General features: G+C 36.2%; 2 protein-coding genes across 4 annotated transcripts; both read left to right on the top strand.

Annotated features, from left to right (window-relative positions):
- The first annotated feature begins 1,241 nt into the window (after positions 1–1,241).
- Positions 1,242–5,099, top strand: LOC109236859 (protein FAR1-RELATED SEQUENCE 8-like). Of its 2 annotated transcripts, XM_019403090.1 has the most exons (3): positions 1,242–1,381; positions 2,430–4,260; positions 4,510–5,099. In XM_019403090.1, exons 2-3 carry the CDS (start codon positions 2,757–2,759, stop codon positions 4,959–4,961), a joined length of 1,956 nt encoding a protein of 651 aa, XP_019258635.1. In that variant the 5' UTR covers positions 1,242–1,381; positions 2,430–2,756; the 3' UTR covers positions 4,962–5,099. The 2 variants fall into 2 exon arrangements, with proteins under 2 accessions (XP_019258635.1, XP_019258634.1); XM_019403089.1 differs by having other exon boundaries at positions 2,430–5,099.
- A 982-nt stretch (positions 5,100–6,081) lies between these two features.
- Positions 6,082–10,228, top strand: LOC109236858 (protein FAR1-RELATED SEQUENCE 6-like). Of its 2 annotated transcripts, none has more exons than XM_019403086.1 (2): positions 6,082–6,613; positions 8,015–10,228. In XM_019403086.1, the coding sequence occupies exon 2, from the start codon at positions 8,047–8,049 to the stop codon at positions 10,048–10,050; it is 2,004 nt and encodes a 667-aa protein (XP_019258631.1). In that variant the 5' UTR covers positions 6,082–6,613; positions 8,015–8,046; the 3' UTR covers positions 10,051–10,228. The 2 variants fall into 2 exon arrangements, with proteins under 2 accessions (XP_019258631.1, XP_019258632.1); XM_019403087.1 differs by lacking the exon at positions 6,082–6,613 and adding an exon at positions 7,416–7,697.
- The last annotated feature ends 506 nt before the right edge of the window (positions 10,229–10,734 follow it).

Raw genomic sequence — 10,734 nt, 5'->3', positions numbered from 1 at the left:
TTGTCTGAACCGGGTCTGTTAGAAACAATATCTCTATCTATACAAGATAGGGTAAGGTCTAGATACATACTATCCTGCCCAAACTCTACGTGCGTGAATATATTTAATGCACACTTCAGCAAAACTTCAACAACATGTAGTATTTTTTTTTTACCCGTCTACATGTAACATGTTCTCATCGGAAAAAAAGGAAAAGCAAGACGTTCCTCTAAAATTTGTTCATGACTTTATAGCATGCAACAAAATCAGAATCTCTTTGATCATCCTCCTAACAAGAGCATTGTTTTGGCTAAGATTCTATAAGCTAATTTATTTATTGAATCATTTGATTAGTGTCGTACTTCAAAAATATGTATAAAAAGGTAAGAAACCGCTTACAAAAATAGTTTCATCATCGATTATGAAACAAATTTAAAAGTACTTGGTACAACAAAGATACGATCAATATACAAAAATCTTCGAACATGATCATATGACATAATAATGATTTTTGTAAATACTAAAATTAGTCTAAAACTCGTGTATACATTCCTCGAGGATTAATACAAGCGAAACAACTATATGAAAAATAAAATAATGTGGTAAATCCAGTCATCCAACATGCATACAGGGAACAAAACTTTGTAGCAGATAATCTAGCAAAATATGCGGCACGACAACAACATGGAAGCAGCTTGGAGATTTTTGCAAACCCACCACCTTTTGACATCCACCACTACCGAGCTGACTGCACAGGAGCTGCCACTATAAGACCTGTAAATGCCTGTATTTTTGAATCTCCCCTTGTAAATCCACCACAGGCAGTAGTATCACCCTATAGCCTAACTTCTACTTTTGCTCACAACCTCCCCACTAGGGGAGTAGAAACTAGTTCTATGTCTCTTACTACATGTAATAGCAGTATTACGCGGGAGTCCACTGTGCCCCCACCCCTTATATGCTTCCTACTTAATGCAATAGATTCTCCTTTTAAACCATAAAATTGTAGCATTGGTACATGCTTCACTTAGACTTATTTTCTATAGGTTTCTTTTAAGTTTGCCCTTGTTTTTTAATCCTTTTTCTTTGAAATTTGTTATTGCTATAATGCTATCCAATTATTTTTTATTTGGTCAACCTTAACCTATTTTTTAAAATTTCTCCACTTTGCTCGAACTTAACTATGAACGAAATGACAATTTTGCCCCTATTGTAAAATAGACAGGTGCGAAGCGGCTTTAATCCCCCTCCCCCAAAAAAAATTAATAAAATAACTCTGGCTTTAATCATTCCAGTCGAAGCCTGTATCAGTCCTTCGCCGCTGCCGCCGCTGCCAATTGGGTTCTCTGCCGGCGTTATTGCTCTTTTTCCCCGGCAAGTTCATCCTTTCTTGAGGGCAAAGGTGAGCCCAAAATAGTGGAATATCTCGTTTCAGAGTCTCCATTCTCCAATTTCTCATCTCAATTTTCTGTAGGCCGATGTCAAATTGTCAATCAGTTCACTATATTTCTTTCTCTTTTCCCCCGTTTTCCCCTTCAATTCTAGCTATAAAGCTTTAATTTTTTTTATTTTTATTTTTTTATTTTTTTATGTTTTTCTTTCCTGGTTATTGTCGTTATGGAATAAGAAAATTTGGTAGTCTCTACGATTGTGGTTGACTGTATTTCCGAGATGCAACCTATTACTGTTTAAAAAAACCAGTTTTCTTTTAAAACTAAATAATACTCTCTGAATCTTCTGGGTAAAATATTGACCAGTTAAAGGGGGGAAAATGATTTTTGCTTAGTTTAGCATTACTAATTGGGATCTGAAGCATTTAGAGAGGAGGGTGAATCATGCTTAATCTGGTTCCACAAATGAATGTGCCCTAAAGGTCTAATTTGTGTTCAGTGATAAACTAACAGCATCTAAAACTAAAAGAGCCAGTAAATTGATCACTGCTGCTTTACTATTTTCTCACGCGATAAATAAGGAAGAATTTATGAGCTAATAAGATATACAGTACCTATCAAGCCACAGTGAATAGTTATTTGTTGAATAAAATCCTGAGTTTCAAGGTTTACCATGTACTTCTAAATAATAACACTGTAATCTGCTTTTTGTTGATTGTTATAAAAAAAACTCCTTTTTGTTGATTTATTGCTCATAAATTTAGTTGCATTTATGGAATTCGCTAATTTTTAATGTAGTTTATATCCAATAAGTAATATTGAGGTAATAGTAGGGTGCTTAACATGGATTCTTGCTTGCTTAAACTAAATGGTGAAAGTTACTTGACACTTGAATATTTTATCTTCTTTTTCTCTCTTTATTACTTTTTTACTCTTGACCAACTTTCTTTCTACATGTATCTTGAGTTGGATGCGCACCTTCCTTTGGGAGTTGGATTTGTTGAAGTGATCTGATCACGGGAGTTGTTTTAATTTATTTATTTTTCATTTTCCTGACAGGTGATTCCTACTGCTTAGGGATAGAACAAAGGACGCTAATTATGAGTTGTAATATGGTGGTTTAGGGAAGCAAGAGACACAGCAGTCACCTTCCTAACTATATTATGCTTCGCTGCCTATGAGAAGTGTAAGATCTTAGCTTCTCCTAACATCTTAGATGTTATGAAGAAAGAATCTAGGCTCATTGAAATGCAAAAGTTCTATCTTTCAAGTCATTAATGAAGGAAGAGATCTGTTCCACGTGAAAAGTTGGCTAGAGTTCTTGATACATGTATCTAATCGCTACTGACCTTTTCCCATTCATCTTGCTCTACTGGAAGGCTTCAGATGGAGGAAGGTTTGGGAACCAGTGAACAGCTTCCTGAGGATGACGGAAGCAATAATGAGGTTGACAGTGAGGAAGCCTTTGATATTACATGCAATGGTGACCAAGTGCTAAATGTTGAGGCCGATGAGCTTGAAGCTACTACTGGGCAAATTCTTGAATTTGAAAGCCATGAAGCTGAGAAAAGCTGTGAGCATGTGCTTGATTTTGAAAGCAGTGACCCAAGGGACAATAGTCACCAGTTGCTTGAGTTTCACAGCAATGGCCTTGGAGGTGGCAATACAACAATTATTGATGATCACACTGGTTCATCCCCGGGGAAGTTTTATCCTCCACCGGTTGTCGGCATGGAATTTGAATCTTATGAAGATGCTTATAATTATTACAACTGCTATGCTAAGGAGCTTGGTTTTGCCATCAGGGTGAAGTCTTCATGGACAAAACGTAACAGCAAAGAGAAGCGTGGTGCTGTTCTCTGTTGCAATTGTGAGGGTTTCAAGACAATGAAAGAAGCAAATAGCCGAAGAAAAGAAACAAGGACAGGTTGCTTAGCAATGATAAGGTTGAGATTGGTGGAGTCCAGTAGGTGGAGGGTGGATGATGTTAAGCTTGAACATAACCATCTCTTTGATCCTGAAAGGGTGCAAAACTCCAAGTCACACAAAAAGATGGATGCAGGGGTTAAAAGGAAGTTAGAGCCAGCAGTTGATGTGGAAGTGCGAACAATTAAGTTGTATAGAACTCCTGCTGTTGAGACTCTAGGGTATGGAAGCTTAGATGAAAGAGCATTCGGCGGGCAGATTGATGGCTCCACACGTTTAAAACTCAAAGAAGGTGATACCCAAGTCATATACAACTTCTTTTGTCGGGTGCAGCTTACGAAGCCCAATTTTTTCTACATTATGGATTTGAATGATGAAGGGTATCTAAAGAATGTGTTTTGGATCGATCCCAGATCCAGAGCGGCATATGCTTATTTTGGTGATGTGGTTGTGGTTGACACAACATGCTTGTCAAAAAAATATGACATCCCACTTCTAGCATTCTTTGGACTAAACCACCATAAGCAGACTCTTTTGTTGGGCTGTGGTTTGCTTGCTGATGAAAGTTTTGAGACATATGTTTGGTTACTGAGAGCATGGCTATCGTGTATGTCAGGACGCCCTCCACAAACTATCATCACAGATCGCTGCATGGCCTTGCAAAATGCAATATCTGAGGTTTTTCCTCGGGCTCAACATCGGCTTAATTTGTCTATTATTTTGGGCAGCATTTTCAATACTGTAGGACAAGTGGGAGAATCTGAAGTATTCCATGAGGTACTGTATAGTACGGTGTATAACTCTGTTAAAGTTGATGAATTTGAAGTTGCATGGGAGGAGATGATCCATCAATTCGGATTTAGGGGCTACGGATGGCTTCAAAGTTTGTATGAGGATCGAGAACGATGGGCTCCTATTTATATGAAAGATTCATTTTTTGCTGGAATATCTATTGATCAGCCTGGTGAGTTCATGAGCCCCTTCTTTGATGGATATGTACATAAACAAACAAATTTGAAAGAATTTTTTGATATATATGATTTTGTACTGCAAAAAATGCATCAGAAGGAAGTTCTTTGTGATTTTGAGTCTAGGGAATTTAGCCCCGTCTTGAGAACAAGGTGCAATTATGAGTTACAGCTATCTAAATTGTATACTAAAGAAATATTCTTGAAGTTCCAAGATGAGATGGCGTTGATGTCTAACTGTTCAGGTATAGCACAAATTCACCCCAATGCACCGATCATCACATATATTGTTAAAGAACGAGGGGCTCAGGGAGACACGGGGGATGCAAGAGATTTTGAAGTTACTTATGATAAAATAGGGGTAGAAGTCCGATGCATCTGCAGCTGTTTCAACTTTAAAGGTTATCTATGCCGACATGCTTTATCTGTGCTCAACTACAATGGTATAGAGGAGATCCCAAATCATTATATCTTGACCCGATGGAGAAAGGATTTTAAACGCTTGTATGCACCAGAGCTTGGCTCGAGCAACATAGATGTTAGTAATCCTGTTCAACGGTTTGACCATTTGCACAAATGGGCCATGCAAGTAGTCGACGAAGGGATGACTTCTCAAGATCATTATATGGTTGCTTGGCAGGCATTTAAGGAGTCCTTGAATAAGGTTCGCCTTGCAGCGGACAAACATGTATCATAAAACCAAAGAGGTTTAACATTTTGTGTAGTTTCTGAACTTTTTTTGTATAAATTATAAGCCAACTTCCACACATTATTATGTATAGTGAAATACTGCATTTAAGAGCTTTTTCAGGGTAACCTTTTCTTTTCTTCCCTAGATAGCACTCTGTTTGCCATCCGCTCTCTTGTACGTTCTCTTTTGACATCCCCTACCTTATGCCGTCTATATCAGCCTAATGGCCTGTTTGGCCAAGCTGGAAAAATCTGCTTATTTTGAGAAGTGTTTTTTCTAGAAGATTTGGAGAGAAGCAGTTTGAGTTTGGCTAATCAATGTGAAAAATACTTTTGCGCAATAATTTGTGTTTGGTCAAGCTTTTCAAAAAGTACTTTTAAGTATCAAATTATGAATAAGGACATGAAGAGATTTACTTAATAGTTAATATTATATGAACAAATAAATAATCTCAAATATTTATTATTAAAGACAATAATTAAGTTCTTTCATTTTATTTAAGTAAAACATGAAAATAAAATTTAAAAATACCTTAATTCTTTCAGGATGATTTGAATATATCAAAAAATTATTTAACAAATATAAAAGCATTCATCTCAAAAGTCACCATATATTAGAAAGCTATCCTTAAAAAAAATTATACATTAGGAGAGTTCAATAATATAATCTCTAATTCTAAGTATTATGTTTAAAATAAGTAAGGTTATTTTGATATATATCATATTTTGCTAAGGGTATTTTTGACGAGAAGAAAAGTCAAAACTGCTTCTGTTTCTGCTTTGGGAGAGAATCTACTTTTCTGCTTCTCTAGAACTGCTTCCGATTCTTCCCAAAAGTATTTTTTTTCCTCAAAAAAGCTTGGCCAAACACCTCAAGTTGAGAAAAAAAAAGTTTTTATGAGAAAAAAGCACTTTTGAAGTGGGGAGAAGCTTGGCCAAACCCGCTATAATTAGGTGCAAGCCCCCCTTCCCTTCTGCCTGTTTTCTATCGGCTTTTCTTGCAGGGGCACTTTGATGCCAAAATTTTCAAATTACGTCATAAAGCATTAGAATTAATATTCAGGCTTGTTCAGCTATTTAATTATTTTATATATAAAAGGAAAAAGGGGTATGTTCAGTTCTTTATGCTCATTTTTTGCTTTACATTTTTTAGTGCATCTCAAAGAACATTACATCAATTTCTTGTGTCGGCACACATTATTTCAGCTCGTGAAAAAATCAAAGCCAAACCGTTTCGCTTAAAAAAAAGGTCCAATTTTTGAAAATCAAACTAAACTTTTTTTTCGGAAACTAAAAAAACTCAAGGTAAGTTTTAAAAAAAATCAATTCAAATCTTATTAATAAGCTTTAAACAAATAAGTTTTATTCTTTGTCGGACATTGTAATCCATTTTTCGAACATCTTTTCCTTTTCTGAATGTTGAACATCAGTTGCAACGATAAACGATTCAATAGATTAATAAACCAATCAATAGATGTAATTAGCAATATTCTTGCAAGCTATAAGAAGCTTTATCCTCGTTCAACAAGGGAAACATTACTAAATTTGTAAGTCGAAAATAAAATAATAGTTAAATGAGTTAAAACACCATCAATTGATTAGCCGTTTTTGGCTGAAAGACAAGAGGAACTCAGCCGATCACCGCCGGCAGTGGCTCAGGTGAGAATCTTTGTTTAAATTTCCATTTTAATTTGCTCAAAGTTTGGTTTACCCTAGTAGCAATTCTTTAGTTTCTGCTTCTCCTTCTTGTCTTATCCCTCAGCTCATAGTGTTCAATGCTCAACCCTTCACCTCTAATTCCAAGAATTGATCTTTATTTTAGGCTGTACATACCCAATTAACCTAAACCCATACTAATTTAATGATTTTGATAGTGGGTTATCATCTTTATCAAAACAGAACACAGGAAATGAAATTCTCGATATTTGCTCAGATTATGTAGCTCCCCCTATGGACCCAAATGCAACCCCCCGGTGGGTGGGAGGGGGTGCGCTCTTAGTGAGCTATCCCCTAACTTTTCATCTGTAGAAATGGCTGCTTTCAATTTGCGTTGAGAAATATAATACTCCCTCTGTTTCAATTTGTTTGAAACTATTTGATTAGGTACGTGGTTTAAGAAAAAAGAAATACTTTTGAAACTTGTGGTTTAAAACAACTGTAGATATCTGTGTGGCGTTAAATCATCTCATTAAAGATAATTTTAAAGTTAAATTGTTTCTAAATCTAGAAAAGGTTCTTTTTTGAAACTGACTAAAAGGGAAATAGGTTCATCTTTTTGAAACGGAAGGAGTATATGTTTCGAGTACTTATTCGGAATCTTCTCACGAGTAACACTAGTGTGCTTGTTGTTTTTTGTGCCTGTATATTTTTGCTTATATTCATAGTTAATCTTGAGAAGATTCTGCTTTTTGCTGTTATTGCCGGAATGTTCATCCTTCAAATTTGAGTTTTTTTTTTCTTTTCATTCAAGGATATTGATATTCTCGCCTATTTTTTAAAGTGTAAATCAACTTCTTTTTTAACGTTTTTTTCGCTGTTCGATCTTTTATAGACTTTTGAAGAAATTTTGCTTCAGGTGTTTGCCTATGTAACAAAAAGAGATGCAATGGAAAGTTTCCTACTGATATACTAAGAAGTAAAAATATATTGTTGAAATGGATCATTGTGAGCTGTATACTCTTCTTTACAACCTTATGGCTTTCTCATACTTCAGGCTAATATTGAAGTTGGCATCTAGACCAGTGTAAGCAGAACCTTTTATATTGTAAAATACGTCTCAAACTCTTGTTAGAAGAATTCCCAGAGAGAAACATTGTCTTATTTCCTGCATAAAAAGACACTCTTCAATGTTATACAGTAACTATTTCCCCGATAGCCCTCGGCCTCTCATTAGTTCTGTAGTTGGGGAGAAACACGTCTGGAATATTTCCTTATTGATATCATTATATAAAAAAGTTATTTTGGCTTTATCTTTCGCTATCGTCCGCCTCCACCCTCCTCTCCTGGGGTTGTCGTCCCTGACCACCTTTGACGAATCCTCTTCTCATTTATATATTACAGAAATTGATGTTGATGGTTCTACAACATTCCAAATGGATGGTCTTTCACTCAATGCCGAACCCATCTTCGATGATGAAACTGAGGAATTCGAGATTGATGGGGAGTGTGCGATGACAGAATATGTTGGCCAATCTGGTGTTATTGAAGGCGAAAATCCTGTTCCTCCGGCTTTTGGAATGGAGTTCGAGACATATGAGGATGTATATTACTTTTACAATTGTTATGCTAAAGTGCATGGATTTGGGGTCAGAGTGAGTAATACATGGTATAGGAAGAGTAGGGAAAGGTATAGAGGAAAACTAAGCTGCAGCAGTGCAGGATTTAAAAAGAAAAGCGAAGCGAACCGGCCCAGACCTGAGACAAGAACTGGCTGTCCAGCAATGATAAAGTTCAGATTGATGGAGAACAAAAGATGGAGAATAATTGAAGTTGAACTTGAACACAACCACCTCGTTAGTCCATCAACTGAAAAGTTCTATAAATCTCATAGAAACATCAGTTCGGGGAGTAAAAGGTCCTTGCAGATGGATGCTAATCAAGACATTCAGAAAATTAGGTTATTCCGAACTGTCATTATTGATCCAGATGATGTTCGAAAATTAAACATTGATGAAGGTGAATTCAGGAACACGATTGTCCAGTCCAACAACCATTTGATTCTTAAACCTGGAGATGCTCAAGCTTTTCACAGTTTCTTCATTGATCTACAGTTGGTAAACCCTGATTTCTTTTATGTAATGGACCTAAATGAGAAAGGATGCTTGCGGAATGTGTTTTGGGCGGAAGCAAGATTTAAGGCTGCGTATAGTTATTTTGGTGATGTGGTCAGAATTGACACTGCTTGTTTGACCACCAAATATGAGATTCCACTAGTGGTAATTGCCGGAGTTAATCACCACGGACAATCTGTCCCATTAGGCTGTGGTTTGGTTGCAGGAGAGACTGTAGAGTCATTTATATGGTTGTTAAGGGCATGGCTGACATGCATGGTTGGCCGCCCTCCGCAGACCATCATAACTGACCAATCTAGAGTTATGCAAACTGCTATTGCGGATGTTCTCCCGCGGTCATCTTATTGTTTTTCTTTGTCACATATCATGAAGAAAGTTCCAGAGGAATTGGGTGGGTTGCATGAATATGAAGTAATCAAGAAAGCATTTACTAAAGCAATTTACCAATCATCAAGAGCAGAAGAGTTCGAAGCAGCTTGGGAGGACATGATACTATGCCATGGAATTAGGGACCATAAATGGCTCCAGACACTCCACGACAATCGTAAACACTGGGCCCCTGTCTATTTAAAGGATACATTTCTGGCAGGGATGGTTTCTGTGACACTCAGTGAGAAAGAGGCTTCTCCTTTTGATGAGTATTTGGCTAATCATACTCCCCTAAAAGAGTTCCTTAACAGCTATAACCAATGTCTGAAGGAAATCTATCAAAGAGAAGCATTGGCTGATACAGAATCAAGGAATTCCAGTTTTATGTTGAAATCAAGATTTTATTTTGAAATGCAGCTATCTAAAGTTTATACGAATCACATATTTGAAAAATTCCAAATCGAAGTCGAGGGAATGTTTTCGTGTTTAAGCACAAGACAAGTAAGTATTGATGGGTCAATTGTAACTTACATTGTTAAGGAACATGAAGTTGAGAATGTGAATGAAGCAAAAGATTATGAGGTTACGTTGAATACAGCTGTTGCGGAAGTTCTTTGTGCTTGTGGTTTATTCAACCTGGAGGGTTTCCTGTGCAGGCACGCTTTGTGTGTTCTAAGTCAGAACAGTTTTGAGGAGATCCCACCTCAGTACATTCTTTCACGTTGGAGAAAGGATATTCATCGTAGTTATGTTCTTGACTACGGTTGCAATTTGATTGACACCAAGAATCCAGTCCACAGGTATGATAATTTATACAAGTGTGCTGTGAAGTTGGTGGAAGAGGGAAGGAAATCGAATGAACGATACAAGTTCACTTTAGAAGCATTGGGTGAGATATTGAACAAAGTTAGTTTGCAAGATCATAACACTCTTTAGCTTTTTAAGAAGAGATGTGAAATATGTAAAATAGAACATCGTGCATCATTCTTCAGGATTATGCATGCTTTGTAATGTGCTAATGTAGGCATGATCATGTTTATGGATGTATGCACACAAAATCTACACTATAATGTAAAATAGATCTGTGTTAATGATCTATCCTTATTTTTGGTCACTATTTGCACATTAAGCTTAGAAAATGAAAATATATAGCAATGAATTATGCATTATATATGTTGATCATGTTATTTTTTTGAAAACGAGTAGTAAAACTGAATAAAAAGCACAGTCGCCAGTTGTATCTTGAATCTTTTCAACTTCTGCAGCATGGTTATCCTTTGAACGTGAGGTCATTCTTGTGAGAAGTTAAGACTTCTAAAATAAGCAAATACTTATTTACCTATATTAATTTATTTTCTTTGGTGTTATCAGCTTTGACGATTTTCTTCATGAATCATACTTGTTGCTGGAATAGAAGGATTTGTAGTATTCGCACTGAAGTCTATATACATGATTGATGGTGAATTTTAAACGCAAACTATGTGTAATTTAATAAATTTGTCGCTGAGGAAGATGTATTAATGTAATTTAATTGAATAAACCGTACAGGTTTTTAACCAAAAATAAAAAATATACTATGCATTCCAAATATTCAATTGGTCAGAAAACCTATTTTTCAGT

Source organism: Nicotiana attenuata, unplaced genomic scaffold (genome assembly GCF_001879085.1).
Source record: "Nicotiana attenuata strain UT unplaced genomic scaffold, NIATTr2, whole genome shotgun sequence".
In the NCBI taxonomy this organism is placed as follows: Eukaryota; Viridiplantae; Streptophyta; class Magnoliopsida; order Solanales; family Solanaceae; genus Nicotiana; species Nicotiana attenuata.
This window is presented reverse-complemented; position numbering and strand designations above follow the sequence as displayed.